Here is a 21696-nt window from a genome sequence, read left to right on the forward strand (position 1 = left end):
AACCTCCATATGTTGCGCATAGCTCCGCTCTGAAATACATTTCATAATGGTGAGGAAAGTGTTCTAAAATATCATTCCCACATATTACACTCGGCTACCAGGTACATTTAGTGAGGCCACATCCTCGCAACACTGTGCAGTTTTAATTTAGACTGAATTACATTGAACAAGAGATGAAACGGGATCCTTCATCTGCCTTAACAACAGTAAGACATACACTGACTGAACAAGGAGAGAAGAAAATACATGTCATACCATAGCAGTCTGGTTTCATATTGATCTGTCTGTCCACTGCACATCAATATGTGCCAACAGATCCTCCCCAGACTGCCTTCAAATCCATGGTGGATATTCATAATCCTCAGAGGATGAATCTTTGCTGACATGCTGTGAAATTTACAATATTTGTTTGCTTTCTTGCTGAAGGAAAGATGAAAATACTGATATCACTCTCATGTCTGTAGGGCTGCAGGCAGAAGGCGGCTAGCTGTGAGGCTGGCTGCTTCGCCCGTTTCCAGCCTTTATGCTAAGCTAAGCTAAACGAGAATGGTCTTTTCATAGCACTCATATGGCACGCCAGCGTTAGGCAGGTAACGGAAAGCAGCCAAGATAAACATGAAGAAATTTACTGCCCCCACTGAGATTTTGGAAACACTCGTAGTTAAAACAGCCAAGAAACACGAAGACGCTCACTCGGGGGTCCACTGGCTCATTGCTGCGACTGCTCAGCTGAAAAAACATCCAGGCTGAAATTCAATCATGATGTTCTGTCAGGAGATGCACTGATTTACACTAACGGTGAGTAAGAAAAAGCATAAATAATACATGTAATTTGTTCAGCTATTAGCAGCGGAAAAGTCCAGTAGCTGCTGGGCTAATTTATGCAAAGTAAAATGCCACAGGCTGAAGATAATAATTGTGACTAACAAAAACAACAGTTGTGTTGTCTGCACCTTGACAGTTATTACTGAGCTGAATTTGATACTTTTATTAAAAGTTCTTGTTTTGTGTTTGTTAGTGGAGTCAATTTAAAATAAACTTTACTGAATTGAACTGTTAAATTGAACTGTTAAAAGAAAGTCGTGGCAGCTTCTTCTCTGGTTGTGTTAAATGAACATATGACATCGTCTCACATCGATGGCCACCAAACTGAATCAGATCAAATCAAATCGTATCGTGACAGACTTTGAAATTAATCAACTTTGTGTAGTTGATTTGATGCAGTTAAATCATAATTACTTCAGGTTTTCCATTATTATATTCATTGGATATCCAGATTCTTGACTTTTCTGAAGATCAGCAGATTGCTTTGGTTTTAAAAACCGTCTGGCTTTTAAACGTTCAAAACCACTCTCCTGTTAGCGTCCCACGTTCCAAAATACTGAAGCGTCTGTCCGATTACGGGACAAAATCAGATTACAGAGAGCCCGTCAAGTCAGCGACAGACACAAGAAGCCCAACAGATGGACAAAAGTATGTAGACATCTCACACACACAAACACCAGGCAGCTGAAATCTGAATTGTGCACATCAGCAACCATTTGTACACAAGTAAGCAGACTCATTTCCTCAAACACACACACACACACACAAACACAGACCTGGAGAGGACAATCGTTTTATCACTGGGCAGAAGTGTTCATTTATAAGCTAAACCACCCAGATATATGCCTCTCTGGTTCTCTCTCTCGCTCCCTCTTTATTCCTCTCCCATCCCCAGGAGAAGTGAAATTACTCTCCAGCCGGGCAGCGAGGTCAGAGTGTTTGGCCTCTGTTATTTGTCTTCCCCTCCTCTATAGTGTGTGTGTGTGTGTTTGTGTGTGAATGTACCACAGAGGGAGAGTCTCACCACGCGTACAGCAGAATTAGGTTGATTCTCATTCACTTTAAACATTCATAAACGAGCCAACAGATCCTTGTCCCTGGTCCCCCCCGTCAAGGCCCTTTGAATCAATTTAATTCAGTTTAATTCAGTTCGGTGCAACTTTGTTTATCTCTGTAAAGGTAATTGCATGAATGTGGCAGCTCACAACTCACAGAGCACAAAAGAACACAACAAATCTTTGCTTCTGATGCTGTTTATCTGAGAGAAATGTTAAACTTGTGATGTGCCAGAAGACCCTTAAATAAACGGTCCATGTTGTGTCAGAATCCCATCCCAGAGGCTCGGAGGAGTGTGACTTTTATGGTCCTTTTTCAATTTACAGTGTACACAGAAAAGGCTGAGAGGAAACACCACAGATTTGAGGTGTGCTTTAAAGGTGCTGAGGTTTGGTTGGAGTGGACTAGTCGACAAAACTGCAAACAGACTGATTAGATGTTTGAGAACCTGACAAAACATCCACGTCCTGCTCCCTCTCCCCAGACGCACCAGAGAAATGATGCACACGGCAGGCAGGCTGCAGAAACAAGCCATAACATCATAAAGCTGAATCCAGTCAACTGAACGGCAGGCGACAAAAAGCAGGAAAATCCAAGAGCAAAAACCTGAACTCAGCACAAACAGACGAACTGACCACTCAAATAGGAAAAACACGCGAGCTACAATACATAGAAGGCTAATGAGGAGCAGTTGAAACCAATCAGACTGTCAGAAAGACCAGAGCGAGACAAAGACAGGAGGTGCAACACAAAATATGACACCTGATGAAAGCGAACTTACAAAATAAAACAAGAAAGGATCTTGTCTTTCTGTCTTTAATCTGGTTTGCTCACAGATGCACCAGTTTCATTTTGTCATATTTTTCTAAAATGTGTTTAAAAAGACTGAAGGGAAGCGGAATGTCTGGTCTGGACTCACAGCTCAGGTCGTGAGATGTCCTCTGGCTTCAGCTTTGTATTTAAAAACCTTCCTTTTACTGTCTGTCCTCCTCTCCTCTCCCCCCGTCCCACCTAACCCGTCTCCCTCCTCTTTCTGAGCTCTTAACACATCACTATCCATCCCTTCATCTCCAATAGAGACATGCACATGGCGGCTTTTCACACTAACATAAGTGTGACCGTTTGTGCTTCATATTCAAACGTCCCTCTGCTTCCGTCTCTGTACAGCCATATTCATCACTAACAGAAATCCATCAGAGCTCCATCCCGCTGCAGCTCTCTGCCATCGCGTCACCTCAGCTCCGTCCTGCCTCGTCCGGCCCGGGCTGCTCGCCTCTCGACGGCTCCCTCATGAGCCAGCGTCGTCACTGTCGGTGCTTCACATGCTCACATGTGCTGAGCTGTCATCCTGCGGCGCAAAACTCACACCAGAGCTGTGGGACCCGAGTCGGTTGATTGGCTGACGATTTCTAATAAGACAAACCTTTTGGCGGGGCTCCGTCACAGCGGCAGACAGGCGTGTTGTTGTGATGCGCAAACTGTCAACGTGTTGAAATCTCATTTGCTGAGATTCTTTTGTTTGTGGAGGACGTGGCGGAGACAGATCGTTCACGTGACACTGACGGTGCTGAGGACTAACAGATTAGTTTTTATCATCTGGCTGCTGAGTTATAAAATACGTATTAGAGGAAAACAGCAAAAAACAAATAATGTGAGACTGGTCACAGCTGACAGGATTGTAGTAGCCAAGTACCAAGCGCTAACGCGGACATGCTTGAGTGAAAAAGAGAGGCCAGGATCTGAGCCCTGAGGACCTCCACAGGTCTGAAGAGCTCAGTGACACACTGTTGGCTTCAGGGTTGCAAGTTGAAACAAAACGCTGAAGATAGTTCAACATTCGACACATGCCACAAGGGTGTCCTATCAAAATGTGACCAATCCAAGCCTCTTTAAACCGTCTTACAATTCACCTTGTAAAGAGGTCTTCAGTAGCCTGACATCTCCAGAAAACATGAGGTGGCAGATTCATCCGATTCCCCTGCTAGAACATCAGAGGCATTTTTCTTACTTAACAGCAATCAAACTGTTACCTAAGCCTTATAAAATCAAAATTTGTTGCCCAGTTTTTATCGGGGAAACAAATAAAAAAGGCAAGACCTGTTTATGCTCGTGAGACGTGATGCCGTCTCGGCTTGTAAAGATTGTTCCATAACTAAAACAATCACAGCACCATCTGTCTTTCACGCCGCATCTTAGCATCAAATCAAACTCTGACATGCTCACTGAGTGTAACAGCGCGTCAGCTGACTGCCTGCGGTGCAGAATGAAGGATGTAAAGTGTAAATGTCAGAGCGCTCTAACCTGCTGCTCTCCCAGCTCTCTCTTCAGTCTGTTCTGCCACTGCAGCGCCTGCATCACGATCGCCTCCCACCTCCTCTCCAGGTTGATTGACAGCAGCTGCAGGGCCTCCCAGTGCTGCTCCGCCTCTGGGCCCACCTCCGCCATGGGGCCCGACTGTCCCACAGGCAGAGAGCACAGGCACAGTTTTTGTTAGAATTATACAGGAAATCATAATGCTAATAATATGATTAAATTCATGATTTTTAAGAACAACATAATTAAGCAGATTTATGAGTTTGTCACTGATCCTCCAGGATTTCTTAAAGGAAAAATAAAAGGTGACAAACAGATTCAAAAATCAGGCTAATTATACCATTTAAAGACAAGTTCTTTGGCTTTGACGGGTCAGTTGTTACACAATTCATTCAGTCATTTTTCTAATGTACCTGGCTCTGCTGCAGCAGCTTTTGGCAGAGTTTCAGCACAGACGAGACTCCTCGGCGTCGAGCTCGCACCTCCGAGCACAGAGACTGGTGGGTGACAGAGAAAAAACACAAAAGTAAATCATCATAATTCTTAAACAAACTCATGAAAGATCCCTGTGATTTGAAGTCCACCAAACATCTCTGATTTGCTGTGCGAAGCAACAGACTGGAGACTAAATCCGTTCTATCACAGATCACAAGGGTTTTATTTATTTAAAGTGAAAATAGTCAACGTTTTGCATAAACTTTATCAACGGTCTGGGCCCTTCTATGTGGAGTTTGCATGTTCTCCCTGTGCCTGCGTGGGTTTTCTCCGGGTTCTCCGGCTTCCTCCCACAATACCAAAAACATGCACATTAGGTTAATTGGCTGCTCTATATTGCCCCCTAGGTGTGAGTGTGAGAGTGTGTGGTTGTCTGTCTTTGTGTGTTGGCCCTGCGATTGACTGGCAACCAGTCCAGGGTGTACCCTGCCTCTCGCCCGTAGTCAGCTGGGATAGGCTCCAGCTCCCCGCGACCCTGACGGATAAGCGGTATAGAAAATGGATGGATGGATCACTATCATTATCATTGCACGATGAACAACTGGGGAAAGATGACACCATCCATGTTGATCTTGGTTCCCTGTAAGCCTCACTTCACTGTGTTGTTCTGTCGAAGGTTCGATTTACGATACAGAGAACGTCTGCCTTTGCAGAACCAGAACAGGAAGAGGATTTGTTTTCTTCAGGAGCCATCAGCAGGTAAGGGGGAAACAATGAAGTACCTGTGGAAACCCTTCAAAAGAAAAAACCCCAATGATGGAGGACGTGAAGACGGTGAAGAGTGACAGAAACGGAGGTGAAACGAGGCTTCTCACATCGGTTTGTCCTGGTTCCAGTTAACCAGTCAAAGAACCAGTTTTGGATCGTTGTGAGAACCTTTAAGTTCAGGCTTAAAATTCAGGACTGGTTCAGTCTGCTTTGGTATGGGATAAGTCCCGGACTCCTTTCCATTGCTGCCTGTGGTGTTTCACAGTCCAGCAGCCAATGTCAAGAAATGTTAGAAAACAGTAACTAAAAAGGTAGAAAACTTCATCCCATAATGTCAAAGTTACTGCAACGCCAGCTGGTTCAAGTCCTGTTTGTTTTCATGGTCTGACTGCAGTGAGCTGGATTTGTTTGTTACTGTTTTCAGCCTTTATATCCATCTATCCATTCACTTTATCCATCTTTTCCCAACATGTTGGAACCAACGCTGCATTTTAAATAAAGCTTGACTTCTAAATAGAATAATTAGACAATCTGACAGAAGACATACTGTAAACATTTCAACATATCAATATACCAGAATGATCCTTAAAAGCAGATTTTTGATTTTATTTTTTATTTTTTTAAAAACTCTCCACCGTTTTCAGTGGTCACCCGCAGCACTTCATTAGCAGGAAGTTGAAACACAGATCTTTGATCAGCAGTAACAGTGCATGAAATAAATGACAACAGCCAACACTTCGCTCTCCACTGCTGTCTAATAAATTCAAAAGAGAGCAAAAAACAGAAACACGAGGATTGGCAGCACCTATTATAAATCACTATATGCTGATGAGTTTCCACACGCAAAGGTCAGCGTGTGTGTGTGTGTTTGCATGTTTAAATGTTTACTCATGCAGGCTTGTGCACGAATGTGTGTGTGTGTGTGTGTGTGTGTCACAGAGAATAGAGGGGACAGCCTCTGCGGCAGAGACCAAACACGTCCAAGCCCCAAACTATTTATGCTAATCCTGCCCGCTCGCTGAAAAGCACTTCCTTTACATTTTCTTTACATTTTTCCAATAAATATTAAACACTATTACAATGAAATGGGATTCTCTTACTCTCACTTTCCTGCATGCGCACACACACACACACACACACTCTGCCACTTTCTCTCATACACACACACTCGACTCTTCTTCTTCTGTCTTTCATCTCCTTTTTCTCGCTCTCTTCAGTTTAGCATATTTGTGGCTCGCCCGGTTGTCTAAACAGGAGATGGGGATGCAGAATACAGCAGGCAGGATCAAGAGGACAAGCCCGGTGTGTGTTTGCGAGGTTGCAGATAAATTTATTCCAAACAGGAGGTGTGTATTACGTTGAAGGTGGAGGCTCTAAACGACAACAAACCGACTGAGTGATACTCGCTCTGCGCCAAATAACTGCAGCAGACAGCGTGGGTGACGGGGTGGGGGTGGGGTGGGGGGCACAGGAAGATGAATTGAACTAGATTGAAGCTGGAACAATAATTCAGCGTGTTAGAGTCAGAGGACGATGGTCATAACTCTAAACTCTGCTCTGCAAAGTCTGCTTCAACAACAGAAAGCTTAACACGTTGACTGAAAAATATTTTTACTCTGAATATGACCTGCCGAGCTGAAAAATGCCTTCGAGAGGCGAAGCCGAGGCCGACGCTGGATTGATTTCATCCACTTGGAAATGGTATGTTTTGACATCACAGTCAGCAAACATGACAATTAATGATAGCATCTTAACGGGCTGCCAGACAACGTCGATTTGCTTCGATACCTAATCAATACATTTGTCTGCACAGGCCTCGTAATGACTCACACAGGACGCACACTTTTATTGTGCAGCTGCGACCCAAAAAGTAGCTTTACACTCCAAGTCTTTAAACTCTTAATGTGTGACTACCGGCGTTTTGCACAGTACTGTGGTGTAAACCCTCGGTGACGCCCCCCACGGGTTTGTTTTGAAGTCTTGAGTCTGGCATTACGGCCGTTGCCATCTTGGTTCTTTGGAGCCAGAAGAGACCACACTTGGATGAGATGGTGTAGCTGGGGAGAGCTTTTTGATTGGACTGAGAACTGACTGAGAACCTGATCGCTACCTGCCCCGCCCAAAGGATCCACTGCTTTTTACGGTCTGTTTGACTCTAAATGGGACCATAATTTACTAAATGAACTTTGTGCTGTTTTGAAGAAGACTTGAAACCAGCAACCAGCGAGATCATCAACTCATGATTCATCCTGATTCAAGCTGTTTCTGTTCAGCGATTCAAGGCAGGTCAGGTCTGGTGCTCATTGAAGGCAGTTGGAGAAATCATCAGCCAATCAGAGCAAGTGAGATTAAAAATCCTCATCATCATCTTCCTGTGCCTGAGGCAGCAAAAAGTGACACGACCTGGTCAGAAAAGAAGCGAGGATAAGGTCAGTGCATCTGCACAGGCCGTCTCACCGAGGTGGCAGACTGACGCCGTCCGCTGCCGCCTCATGAAGACGTAGTCTGACCAAAGTGATGCGTATGAAACGTACCAACTTACAAAAGTAAAGTAGAATGGCAACATCTTGTTCTGGTGACTGGCCTGAGGTTTTGACAACTAGTGGCAGCTTGAGAAAGTGCAATTAATTTGGGGAATTAGTCATTTGCCACCCTGAAAAACACTGCTGTTTTGCTTTCTCCGAGATTTTATTATCAGACAGAGAAGAGAGAGAAGGAATCCTAAGTCTCTATTGTTTCTGCACTGCTGGTTTTTATGCACTGGTCTCCCTCTCACCCTCTCTCACTCTCTCTCACCCTCTCCCTCCCTCTTTTTGTCTGTCTCTCTGTGGCCGGTCGAGCCTGGCTGGGCCCTTATTGACTCAGTGGGCTCTACAGACACAGTTGGACAAATATTTGCTGAAAAGCTTTCCGTCCAAAATACATGGAAAGCCATGGAGTGGCTGCTGAGGAAGAGACGGAGGATGCAGAGGAAGGGATCAGAGGGACGGAGGAGCAGGAAACAAGTGATCGGATCGGCCGACAGAAAGGAGGAGGAGAGGTGGTGTGAGGGAAAAACAGACAGAAGATTAAAGTGAGTAACAAAGAAACTGAGATGAAAGAGGACAGAAAAGATGAAGTAAGAGACCAACAGAAAGAAGACGACAAGCGAGAAGAGAGAAATTTGAAACAGCAAAAGGAAAAACTGCTTTAAAATGTGAATAATAAGTCCTGAAAATTCTTGATGAACAAAACATCTGATGTGGTTTTACAAAAGTGGTCAACGTTTGAAGACGAGTATGACGGTGGATCGCAGCAGCGAATCACACGGTGATGGAGGAGGTGAGGGCGGACGTCCAACCTCTGCTGGGCTTCGCTGATGAAGCTGATGAAGGTGTCTGGGAAGTGGGAAGACTCCACAATGTCCACAAGCTCCAAGCTGTTCTGCCTGCACCAGGACAGGGTTTTCAGTCTCCCGCCTGAAGGACGACTCATGTCCACCAGAGATGAGTCCAGCGAGGGTTGTGTCATCGGCAAACAATCCGACGACGAGGCGAGGTGATGCTTACAAAAACGGAGCTAAACTTTAAAGTCTGCAATCCAAATCGCCAACATGAAAAGACATCAGATTAAAACCATCCAGAATCTCCCGGACGAGCTGTTAGCCTCATCCTGAGAGAGAAGAATCGAGACATGCAGAAGGAGATCTGAGTAGAGCCAATGCTGCGTCACGTGGAAAGAGGCCAGATGAGATCGCTGATGTTTCTCCTGATCGCAGCCTCCTCCTGTGCTCCACCAAGGCATCGTCAGGAGGGTCTGGGCTACCGGGTTCAGCCCGATGGCCACTGAAATGTTTAGCTGAAAATGGCAGGACGGAGGAGTTGATTTGAACAAATCGGGGGTTCTTTGAGACGTAAGTCCGGCTCAGAGGGTTGTCTCTGTCTTCTGTTTGTGTCTCTGTGGTCAAATTCAAGGTCAACCAACGGGAGAGACACGAAAACAACAAGTGATGTCTTTATCTCTTCTTCTCTCTCTCTTTACTTCTCTGTCTGTCACTCAACATCCTCTTTCAGGAAGGGTGACCGACTCTGGATAAACAAAAAGAAGAGGATCTGCTCCCCTCTTCCTCTAATTCCCCCTTCACTCTCTCTCTTTCCTTTCTCCTTCTCACGCTCAAGCTCGATCTCTCTTTCTCTCTCCCACTCCATCCCCCTCTATCGCTCTCATTCTTAAATCTCCCTCTCCTAAAAACAAAATCCTCTTAACTCTCCTCCACCTCCTCATCTCCACAATCTAATTACCAAGACCTGCTGTGAAGAGAGGGGTGAAGAGAGGGATGAAGGGAGGGAGGGAGGAGAGGACAGGAGATAGAGGAGAGTGGAGGTTGTTTGTGTGGTTGCTACGTCAGTGTTCTTAAACAGTAAAACAAATGAGAGTGAGACAGCCAGAGAAAAGACGAGGACGCTGAGCACTTTGACCAACGTTTTCTACAAAAACGAAGCCCAACTTCTCAAGTGTTAACTGCCAGAAAGCTGACAGAAAGAAAAGAAAAATGAAGAACAAAAAGAAATGAGAGACACAGATATGAAGAAACTGCAAGTCAGAGAGAGAAAGGACAAGAAGGAAAGACGACAAGGACAAACAGAAAAGTGAGGAGAGACAGAAATTAAGAGAGACAAGGAGACAGAGAAGGAGAATTTGGGCTGCTTGCACGGTGACCCAGTGGATATTTCAATCAATTACCATTAATTAGAAATCTCTGATTAATTCTATTTGTTGATTAAGTCAATTAAAACCACAAGCACTCGTTATCGCACAACGAGCCTAATGAATTCCTGTCGACAATTTGTTCCCACACACATATTCCCTCCGCTGCTGCTAATACCGCCTACAGCTAACCAAACTTTGTCGTTTGCATACTCCTCCCCATCTTTTCCTCTTTCCTTCTCTTTTCTGCTCTTCTCTCTCTCTCTCCCTCTATTTCCAGTTTAATTTCTTGGCTGCAGTTTCTTGTCTTCTGTCTAAAAATGCAGAAGTTATAGGAAAACCACATTCTGCCTTGGAGCTCTGAAACACATGGGGAGCGTTCAGAGATCACCTCCGTCGGGGTCTGGACGCATCAGTCTTTCACTCACAACCTTCTGCTCCTCCAAGGGTACAGATTCCCAAACTGAAATCCAGGGAGCCTTCGTCCAGGCGGTCCTTCACCAAGGCCGGAGGATGGACACTGGATCCACACACAACATACAGTAAAATCCCAATAAAGGTAGTGAAGTCAAAGAGATAAAACACCAGGAATCAAACCGTTAGCTGCATTTGCTAGATTTTCTACTTAATTGTTATCTTCTCACCTACTCTACCCTGTGTGGTTGTTTGGGGGATGTACATTATATGGACAGAAGTACTGGGACACGCCTTTTAATTGCTGAATTCAGGTGTGGTACAAAGAACTTGACTGGCCCACACAGAGCCCTGACCTCAACCCCATCCAACACCTTTGGGATGAACTGGAACGGAGATTGTGAGCCAGGCCTTTTGGTCCAACATCAGTGTGTGACCTCACAAATGCTCTACTGCATGAATGGGCACAAATTCCCACAGAAACACTCCAACATGTTGTGGAAAGCCTTCACAGAAGAGTGGAAGCTGTTAGAGCTGCAAACACTCACCATGGAAGCAGAATTTCTTGGACACCATCTCCATCGAACCAAAACATCAGCTGAGGTCAGCTTGAGTTCGTCTATAATGGATTTGTTCAGTGGTGTCAGTCTCCCAGGCAACACAACATTTAAGCACCAAGTCAATCGACTCCACAGAAAATCATCGTATTTCTATCTGAAAACTTGTGTCCGGGTCACATTGTAGTCCTATTGTATCTCTGCGTGGATCTAACCTGAAGCTGAATATCGATGTGAAGATGACGTCTCTTCTTTAAAATATCAGAATTTGCTTTGATAATGTGATAAGTATCCTTTTATAGGACGTCATCAAATTAGTCCCACAGCGTTATGGAATGAAACTTGATGCCTCGACTGACCCAGAATCCATCTGTCTCCCGCTCTGCAGTTTTTAACATCACATATAAATGGGCTCTGAAAGTCAGTCGGCTTCGTTAAGGGCTTTTAGAGCAATTCACTCAAAATGGAGGCAGACAATAAAGCACGATGTTCCTCCCCCACTCACTTTACCGCCAAAACCTGGCAACCCGGACGCATTAAAATATCAATTTAATACTCGGACAAAGTGAGAGCTCGACTCCGAAGTGAGAAATTCATGTTTTCCTTTTTGTTTTTCCCCGCCGTGTTTTATGATAAGTCAGAGGTCACACGGTCCAGTGATCCTGGAGTGCTGCACTGACCACCGCTCACCTCGCCATGGAAAATCCGGAGCAAATGGACCTCATCCAGTCCAAACAGGAAGTGACAGCAGCTGAAGAGGGACAAACTCCATCTGCTGATGAAGGCCATGAGGTGGGTTTGAAAGCCCAAAGTGGAACCTGAATGAAGATTTCCAGGGTCAGACACAAACGTTCAGTTCCTGTCATCATCACCCAAAGCATGATGGGAAGCGTAGTGACAATCAAACACAAGGAGCTCACTAAGGCTGAAAATAAAATCAGTGACTTTTGTGTTTGTTTACATGGGAGAGGCTGCTCGATCGAGAGCTGTCTGCAGGATCCTGCAAGAATGTGATTTCAAATAAAAACACGCATAGTACGAATGATATGCTGCTTGATGGTCTTCATCCCAGGACTGTGCTTCCCTCCGTAGGACATAAACCTCGAGGTGATGCCTGACTCTGTCCTGACACAGAAACCTTCTGTTACCCACGTTAAGTCCGATGCAGGAGAAGTATTCTGCATCCTCAGACACGTTGGATTTCATGCACCTCGAGGTGAAATTCAGCCTGACGCACCAGCCACGTGTCAGTCTTACAGGACCGTGCCGTGCTGGCCAATCCCTTTTGTGGATCACATCCATCTTCCTTTGAAAGGGACGCGACCTCTTTGCACAGGGTGACCCTCTTCTCATCAGAGAAGGTAAACGACTGGTAGTTTGTTGTCTGTGTGGCTTCAGTTTTGCTCTGAGCTGCATGTTTGTGTGAAAGCTCTTGCATGAAGTAAGTCAAGTCCTCAGTCGTCTCATTCTGTAGGTATTAAAAACTGGTATGGCGGCCTGGCGAAGGCACGCGGTGACTCCTCTGTGAGGCTGTGAATAAACTGGTTTGACAGGAAAGTCTTTTAAAATGATCAGTTCAGTTGTTTTATGAAAGTTTGTTGAAAAAAAGAAGCAAATTCCACGTCTGTGACAAAAAGCTCAGCGGCCTTCATGTGAAAGTCAAAATGGATTACTGCTGACATCATCAGGTCTTATTGATTATTGTAAGTTATTAGCCGAACGCCCCGCTCGACATGCGGCGACATTTTAGGGATGAAAGCTTTACTCTTAAAATATTCAGCAGCAGTAAACAGATGGAGGATATATGAAGTCTCAGCGAGTGAAAGCATTTACTGTTCTCACTAATGCAGCAGAGCGAACACGCCGCGGCGACTTAAAACGCTGCTATCAATAAAATCCAATCTCCTTCTGCCTGTCTGCATTTCTCTCTATATTCGTCTTTTCGCCTCTTTCTCTCATTCATCCTTTTATTCCTTTCCTCCTGCATCTCACTTTCCTGGCTGCTCTCTCTCTCTCTCTCTCTCTCTTCTGTCTCCTCCTGACCACTCTCACCCGTCACTTTCCAGTCGTCCCTGCTCTCCTTCGTCTCCATCGTTCACCTTGTCTCCATCCCTTGTTTTGTCTCTCCGTCTTTTCCTGCTGTTTTAGCAGATGAAGGTGATTTTTCTCTCCTGTCTCTATTTGTCTCCAGAGCTGTTTTTTTGCTCTCCATCTGTGGGCATCAGGACTGAAATAAAGGTGAGGCTCTGAGTCTGGATGTTATAACACATGTTCGGCCTTTTATCTCCGCCGCCTCCTCTGCAGACACTCTGTTTGTCCTCCTGTTAGGTGGCAGTAGTCCGAATTTCTTTGGAATTATTCAGGCACACTGAAGGATGAAGGTTTCCTTTATGGGCTGACAAAATCCTCCTCCTCCTTTGGCTAAACAAACCATTTTAAAGCCTTCTTGGAATTAGCCACAAAGCTGAAAACAGGACTCTGAGCTTGTGAAAAGTTGATATTTTAAACACACGCTTTTCATTGAGGTGACTTCAGTGTCCTGTTGGCAGATGTGGTCGAGTCAACCCACAGCTGGTCTGAAGTATGTTAACTGTACAAACAGCCTTTAATAACCTGTCAAGCTGCACATTCACACTTTTTGGAAACATCTATTGGTTTTTTATTTTTGAATATTTGTCCCTCGACTGCTCTTTGAAATCTGCTTTTGAACTTGTGTTTTGTTCATAATGGAGATGGAGGAGCCGTCAATCTCCTGTCCTCCCACCGACATCCACTCCATGTACATTAAACACAGTCCTACAGGACATTATATAAACTATTTCCATTACTGTTCAACTGTGTCAGCAAAGCTGTGTTCACTGTACGCTGAATAATGTGAAATGTGAAAATAAACACCAATGTAATTAAAATGGGCTAAAACTAAAACATCATCGCGTTAAAAATGGTCTTGAATGCATCGTGTTTCCTGACCTCTCTGTTCTCTTCTTCTCTGATCATCCCCCGTCTCTCTCTTCCCTCACTTGCATTTCTTCTCCGTCTCTCCATCATCCTCTCATCTAACGCTGAGCAGATTAAAGAAGAGTTTTCTTCTCCTTTTGCCGTCTCTCTCCACCCTCCTGTCTTTCTCTTATCTCTTCTGACCCTCTTTCTTTAGTCTGTCGCTCTTTGTTGCCATCTCTTCTCTTCCTTTCTTTATTCACAGGATTTCTTCTCTTTCTGTCTCTCCATCTCCTTTCTGTTCTGTTTTTGATTCTCTCTCCGTCTCGACTCCTTTGAGCAGATGAAAGAGCCAAATGTTTTCTTCTCCTCCCGAGCAGATGAAGATGAAAGTCTGAACTGTTTGTTGACGCCGTAACCGTGGCAACGCCTCACCTGTTTGCTCGCCTTCAACCCCTAACGAGCAACTCCTAACGAGAAAACACCTCTTCAAAACACCAACGAGCTCACACAAAACCGAGGAACAAACACAAACAGAAATACAACCAAGAGAGACACGCAGATGGGCATAATCAAACGACACGCACACACACACACACACACACACACACACACAGCCTGTGTTCCTGGCAGGGAGTCGGTGGATCTTTAATCCTCATCATGCAGCAGGTATCGATATCAGAGGCTTGCTGTCACCTTCTATTAGCTGCCGGAGAGATGGGGGGGGGGGCATACACTGTGTGTGTGTGTGTGTGTGTGTGTGTGTGTGTGTGTGTGTGTGTGTGTGTGTCTGCGCGTCACTCCATCCAGATTAGTCCAAAGTCGGTCACACGATCAGCTCCACAGTGAACAGATTCCACTTTTTACTGACCTCCTGAGTGAAGAGAAGCAAACGGGACGTGAACAAGACGTGTGACGGCGGCCTGAGACCTCGCTGTGAGCCGGTTTTACAGCTGAGACTGAGACCAGTCGCTTTCAGCAAAATGCTGAATGTGACGTAGAATCGAGTGGTTTAGATGAAATTTCACTAGTTTAGATTTGGTTACTTTCCTGACAGAAGCCTTCATCGTTCACGCTTCGGTCGAGGTCCATCAGAAACTGATGATTTCAATAAATTGTGTAATTTAATGTTTTGAAACGCGCCTCTCAAAGCCAGTGGAGGACCAATACGTCCCATCACTCCACGTTCATGTCGACTGTTTGCCGGGATCGACTGCGCTGTCACAGCACAGAATCCACATTCCTCACTCTGTTCAGACGAGCATCCCAGCCCAGTCGAAATCAGCCAAGTCTTTGTCCTGGCAGCCGTGTGCAGGTTTTCTGCCAATGTTTTGTCCCGCCAACAGGCCTACATGCGACTGCCACAAAGTGTCAGGGTTTGAGGAACCCACTCGGGGGCCCCGGGGCAGAAATGAACTGTGTGCCCCCAACTGAGACCCCAGCAGCCCACCGTGACCAGCTGGTAATCCAGCCTTGTACAGCCGTCTTTTCTGAGGTTTAATCCACTTCAGTGACCTCGAAATGAGGTATAAATACATACCTAATCTGAAGGTGATACGACACATGCTGAAGATATGTTGATATAATACGTATGAAACCTACAATTTTGACGTATCCATCCATTACTGACATTTTTTTCTGACGAGTAACAACAGGAATATGCCATCAAATGGCAAAACATGTCTTTGATGATACTCAAAGTTCATGTGAGAATCAGATCCAGAATGAGGGCGTGTTGTAGGAAGGAGATGAGACGCACGGCTGTACGAACAACAGGAGGTGGGCGGGGAACGCCGGGTTCACGCTATAAGCTGTGGGGAGGGGTCAAAATCCAACAAACGGCAGGAGGAAGGAGAGCTGAAAACAGACATGAGCGAGTGAGGAGGGGGGGGTGTTATAAATGATGCCCAGAGGCCAAAGAGCATGCCTGGAGGGGTGCGGGTGATGAGGCGGCCGTGGGTAACAAACAGTGGGGGAGGACGGGTTCATCTACTGTCAGCAGCGGGGGAGAGAGGGAGCAGCCGGACAGATAACAAGAGAGAGAGACAGAGATGCAGCAAGGACGACAGACACAAAGAAAGAAGAGGAATAAAAAAAGAGGAGGATTGAGACGGACGGATGAAGCGGACAGATGGACCGAGACAGATAGAGAGACAGAGGAGGGCAGTTTGCTGAGCTTCACTTCAGACGGACGAGCTAAACGCTCACGCTGATGTCCACAATCGACGGCAGCATCTCGGCTTGTGTGCCTCCAGAGCCAGAGGTCGCCTCCTGGCAGCGTGAGTCCATCTGACTCCGGCAACACAGACTTTGAACGTGAACACAAATCCATTTCCAACATAATGATATCAGCTGCATTCTGGAAGGAAGGTCAGCAAGGACAAAAAACATTTTTACATGTTGTCTTCACACGATCGCAGCGTCATCTGCAGATCCGCTGAACATCCAGCCCACATCAGAAGCTCATCACACCGCTGTGCTGTGATCACACACGGTTCACACACCAGCAAACTGCTTCTATAACGACAAAGTCACAGGAACCATCAGCTCATGCTTTCAAGCTGCAGCTTCCATCCACGTCAGTCCAGGATGTTTGAAATCCAAACACTCCATGAAGTGCAGCAGCATCAGAAGGGATTCATCTCATTCATTCAAAGTCATTTTTAAATTGTTTGAGGAGCGATGAACTCATCATCAGTGATTTTGATTCGCTCAAGTGTGTTCTCATGTCAGCTGATGTTCCTCAGCTGCCTGCAGTGATGATACAAGATTCAGTTCAGGGATCTGATAAAGTCAGGAGATGGAGAAAATCCACCCAAGTTTAACCTGCTCGACGTCGTCGCTGTGATTCATATGCAGTCTCCACTTAAGAGCAGGTGTGTGTGTGTGTGTGCGTCTGAGTGTGTGAATGTGTGTGTGTCGGGCTCAGTCTATTAATTCTCGGTGTGTCCAGCTCCCAGAGGGCCTCCACCACAATACAGAGTCATCAGAGGCCCGGGGCCTGCAGGAGGAACGTCTGGCTGACGCTGTATCTTAACAGAGCGCTAATTCAATTAAGAGCCAGGTTAGAGTCAGACAGGAGGAGGGAGGAGAGGAGTAGGGGGAGGAGGAGGAGGAGGAGGAGGTGGAGGAGGATGAGGAGAAAGAGGAAGAGGAGAAAGAGGAGGAGGAGCAGGAGGGGGAGGAGAGGAAGGAGGACTGTAAGGAAAAACAGGGGGAGCAGGAGGAGAGGAGAGGAGGGGGAGGAGGAGGAGCAGGTGGATGAGGAGAAAGAGGAAGAGGAGAAAGAGGAGGAGGAGCAGGAGGGGGAGGAGAAGAAAGAGGAGGAGCAGGCGGAGGAGGAAGAGGAGGAGTGTAGATCATCACCTCAAACAGGAAGTGACAGGCTGACATTCCTGTACAGGTGTTCATGTGCTGGTCTTCATGCAAGTCTTCAGAAGTTCCTCCGTGTGTGTGTGTGTGTGTGTGTGTTTTATAAATGTATGTTTGTAAATGTGTGTGTGTCCCCGTGACCTCTGCCGATCCCTGCTGCGTTCTCATACAGCCGTACAGTAATAAGCTGCCGAGCAGAAATCGAACGTCAGAAACAGACAAATGACGGCTAAAATGGAGCTGACTTCTCTTAAAATGGAGCCTTCTCTCCATTCAGCCTCCCTCTCTCTCTCGCTCTCGCTCCTTCTCTCTCTCTCTCTCTCTCTCTCTCGCTCCCTCTCTCTCTCTCTCGCTCTCGCTCCCTCTCTCTCTCTCTCTCTCTCCATACAAATGACTGCTATCAATATTTCCAATCTTCATTTCTCCAGAAGCTCAGGGCCTCTTTCTGCCAGAAATCAATGGCTTCCCACTGAGAGCTGTGACAAGGTTCAAAAGTAAGAGCAGCTCGGCTCACTTTTCTTCAGATAAGCTCTCGTTTCTGTACGGTTTCATCATTTAGGCAGCCTGTGTGTGTGTGTGATACACGTGTGTTGTTGTCAGATCAGTACTGACCAGTTCTCATCGTGACTCTGTCATGAAACCGTCTCAGATGTCCGACGGTGCTACAGGATCGGCGGCTCGAAGTGCCGCTGATCCGTGTCAGCGGTGGAGGAAGCACTCAGTTACTTTGATTCACTGATTGGTTGGTTTGCAAGCACAAGTTATACACCTACATTTCAACCTAATCAGTCCTTTTGTTCCAGCTGTACGTGCACATTGTCTTGTTAGCAGATGTGGTTTCAGTCCACAGGGGACGAGGGTGTTGTCCTCTGTGTCTTCTGTGTCTTTAAACCACAGCTGGACACAAAGTGCGACTCTTCGTTTCTCCACGGCTTCACCTCAGAGTTTTAACCAAGACAACGTGGGGGCTCGACGTCCTGCTGAAACCATTTGAAAGGTTTAACGGATCGGTTTTGTGCGTCTTTGTGGATGTTTGTGTCATCTGAAGACGTGTGTCATCTTTAGATCTTATATGTATTTGTTTATTTATGCGTCTTTGCGTGTCACTCATCTGCATATCTCTGAGTGTCTGGGCTCACATACATACATGAATTAATGCACTTCTGTGTGTGTGAACGTGTGTGTGTGTGTGTGTGTGTGATTGTGGTTGTCAGTCACACGGCAGGGCTAGGCTAATCAGCGCAGCTAGCTGTTCGCTGTGTGATGTAGGCTGATTAATATCCTGTTAGCGTCCCGCGGCTTTTAAGGCTAACTGCTGTTTCCTCTATACATCCATCGTTTCAAAACAGCCCTGCCTTCATCTGGCCTCATTAACACGATGCATTACTATACTTAGCAACAACACACACACACACACACAGGAACATGTTAATGCTGATTGGCCAAAGCTCTGTCACATATTTGACAGAAAAAGTTGGTGAAGAAAACTTGCTGTATGTTAACACACACCTGAAGCAGCTCGTGGGTGTTTTTACACTTAATCTAAAATCATTTATGTGTGGAAAGACACGAGCATAGCAGCTGGATGAGCTACTGGAGGGCAGCCGGTTGCTGCATGATGTGGAAGCGAGCCAAAGGAAGACGTCGTCGCTAACTATATGAGCTAACTGAAACGCTGCTCCTCCTACCTTGAAGCTCTGCAGCTGCTCCGACGCGTCTTTGTGCCGTCTGAGGCAGGAGTTGAAGATGAGGAGCTCGGTGTCTCGCAGCCACGCCTTCAGCTCTTTGATTCGAGCCTCCAGCTGCTCCAGCAGCGAGTTGGTCAGCGGGGAGAGGGCCGAGCGAGGGTTTTCCCCGGCGACGCCTCGACCGGCGACCAGCAGGGAGTTCGAGCTGGCTGACTGGTTCTGCTGGGACGAGCTGGGCCCCGAATGCTCTGAGAGGATGTTCTGGAAGATGAGGGGAGAAGGAAAAGAAGGCCCAGAGTTAGTGGGAGGACTCCCTGCTGTGTCAATCCGGCATCAAGTAGAGTAGCATATCAATCAATATGCACACGGTCATTAATCATTCACCCTCAGAAACATACAGATCAATACGGAGGACGTCTCATTTTCATTCCTAAACCGCTGCAGGATGATGGGAACATCAGACTTAGTCATTCGTGTCACTGCTGAAGGTGTTTATTTGTTGTCACTATGTGGTATGTGATATTTTATGATCAGACAACGTGACAACACCACTGTGCTGTATGTTTAAGTCAGATTTTCAGACCTGTGACTTTGTACATTAAAAATCTGCTGGTCATAGATACAGACTAACAGTTAACTACAGTAATGAGTATCTGGTACTCTATGTAGACAAAAGTATCGGGATGGGGCTGTTGTTCAGGGTTTGGGCTCGGCCCCTGACCTCCAGTGAAGGGAAATCTTAATGCTTCAGCACACCAAGACATTTTGGACAATGCTATGCTTCCAACTTTGTGGCAACAGTTTGTTGAAGGCCCTTTTCTATTCCAGCATGACTGTGCCCCAGTGCACAAAGCAAAGCTCCATAAAGACATGGTTGGATGAGTTTGGTGTGGAAGAACTTGACTGGCCCACACAGAGCCCTGACCTCAACCCCATCCAACACCTTTGGGATGAACTGGAACGGAGATTGTGAGCCAGGCCTTTTGGTCCAACATCAGTGTGTGACCTCACAAATGCTCTACTGCATGAATGGGCACAAATTCCCACAGAAACACTCCAACATGTTGTGGAAAGCCTTCACAGAAGAGTGGAAGCTGTTAGAGCTGCAAAGCTGTCTGACACATGTCCTAATACTTTTGTCTGTACAGTGTATTATTAAGCCTCCTCTTATCCACTGACAGAGGCAGACTTTAAAATAAAGAAGCTCCACCCTGTCTGTCTGAAATGACATTTCATTTCAAAGCTTTGCTCAGCTGGCGTGCTGTTTCACACACGGAGAAGCAGTAATGCTCTGTGTGTTTTGTAATGATTCATTTCAGCCGTGCTGCTAATGCTGCTGTTGTCACTGTGAATTAGCTCGGCGCTGCTGACGCTGCTGTCATCGCCGTTGTTGTGAAGTGTGTTGTTGCCGTCGCGTGCGCTGCTTATGAAGCTCTGAGCTGGTGTTTTTCCAGGTGCGAACAGATCGTCTGCTAATTCAGAGCCGCTAGCAGCTTCACCTACAGAGCTGATGTTCACACACGAAACAAAACATCATTTAGACACAATACAAACTGAAAGAGTGTTTGGTGAGGAGCAATCACTGCTTCAGATGGGAACAACTTCGAATAACAAGAGCCCGACTCTGTGTGTGTGTGTGTGTGTGTAATAAGCTCTGCAGAGTAATTTTCCAACCCCTGTTGATCACACAGTAAGACACAGCAAGCTGCTGAGAGACTATTCGCCACTTGGATTTAGACGAGTGTGTGTTTGTGTGTCTGTGTACGTTCAAGGGGTTTTTGTGTGAAAAGTGATAATCAGTGCAGAACAAACAAACTTGTGATGTTCTTTGCCGATCACTGCGAGCTCGGGGCGACGTCGCCGGCAGCAGGCACGGGAACGGGAACGGCGCCGTGTGAACGCCTTTCGTTGGGTCTTCAGGTGTGATCTGAATGTGTTTGTCAGCTTTGGAGGACATCACTGTAATCTAATGTGAACCGATGAGTGCAGCTCAGTTCCACCAAACGCTGTAGGAACAACATCCCAGTGTCTTCAGCCGCTGAGTTTCGAGAGCACGAGAAAGTCTTGTTAAGATGAAAGGAAACATTTCTGTAGGACCACTTTGATAAAAGTGTCTGTGAAATGTCTGACAGCACCTGAAGTCGTTCAAATGTTCTGCGTCGAGTCCACGTCAGTTCAGAAACTGATTCTTTCATGTCATCCTGAGGACAATCTTGACTTTGTCAGGATGTCCAGTCAGTCGCAGATTTCATCGTATTTTATTGTGAAAGTCTCAGGCTAATGGAGTCAAATCGCTGTGTTAGGAGCTCATTTTCACCTCACCTTCCTCTCCTCTTACTGAAGCTTTTGTAAAAGATATTCACTTCCTCCTACTGGTGCATTTCTAATCCGTCCTTTCTTCATTCTTTTATTTTACACAACTTTCTTTCGTCTCTGCATCTGTCAGCTTTATTTAATACTGCGAGTCTGCTGTGAGAGTGAAAAGGATTCTGATCAATATGATTTGTGTTTACAGCTTCCAGATGCTTTACTGGCCTTCATACTTGGTTTAATAAAAGGAAAGTTTCTTTTTATTTCACAGCTTTGAGCTTGTGCAGCCGCCTCACATCACATCGTTGTCACATATTGCTTTGTTAATGTAAAGG

At 46.0% G+C, this 21696-nt stretch overlaps 1 protein-coding gene across 3 annotated transcripts in view; it reads right to left on the reverse strand.

Moving 5' to 3' along the window:
• The window catches only part of akap6 (A kinase (PRKA) anchor protein 6), a 139970-nt gene that overhangs the window by 16522 nt on the left and 101752 nt on the right, over positions 1–21696 (reverse strand). For all 3 annotated transcript variants that reach the window (XM_046412890.1, XM_046412891.1, XM_046412892.1), the window contains 3 exons: positions 19052–19312; positions 4608–4691; positions 4183–4335 (listed from right to left, as the gene is read on the reverse strand). In XM_046412890.1, coding sequence (XP_046268846.1) covers positions 4183–4335; positions 4608–4691; positions 19052–19312 — 498 coding nt within the window. The remainder of the gene's footprint in view (positions 1–4182; positions 4336–4607; positions 4692–19051; positions 19313–21696) is intronic.

The sequence above is a fragment of the Scatophagus argus genome, chromosome 15, assembly GCF_020382885.2.
Source record: "Scatophagus argus isolate fScaArg1 chromosome 15, fScaArg1.pri, whole genome shotgun sequence".
Lineage (NCBI taxonomy): Eukaryota > Metazoa > Chordata > Actinopteri > Scatophagidae > Scatophagus > Scatophagus argus.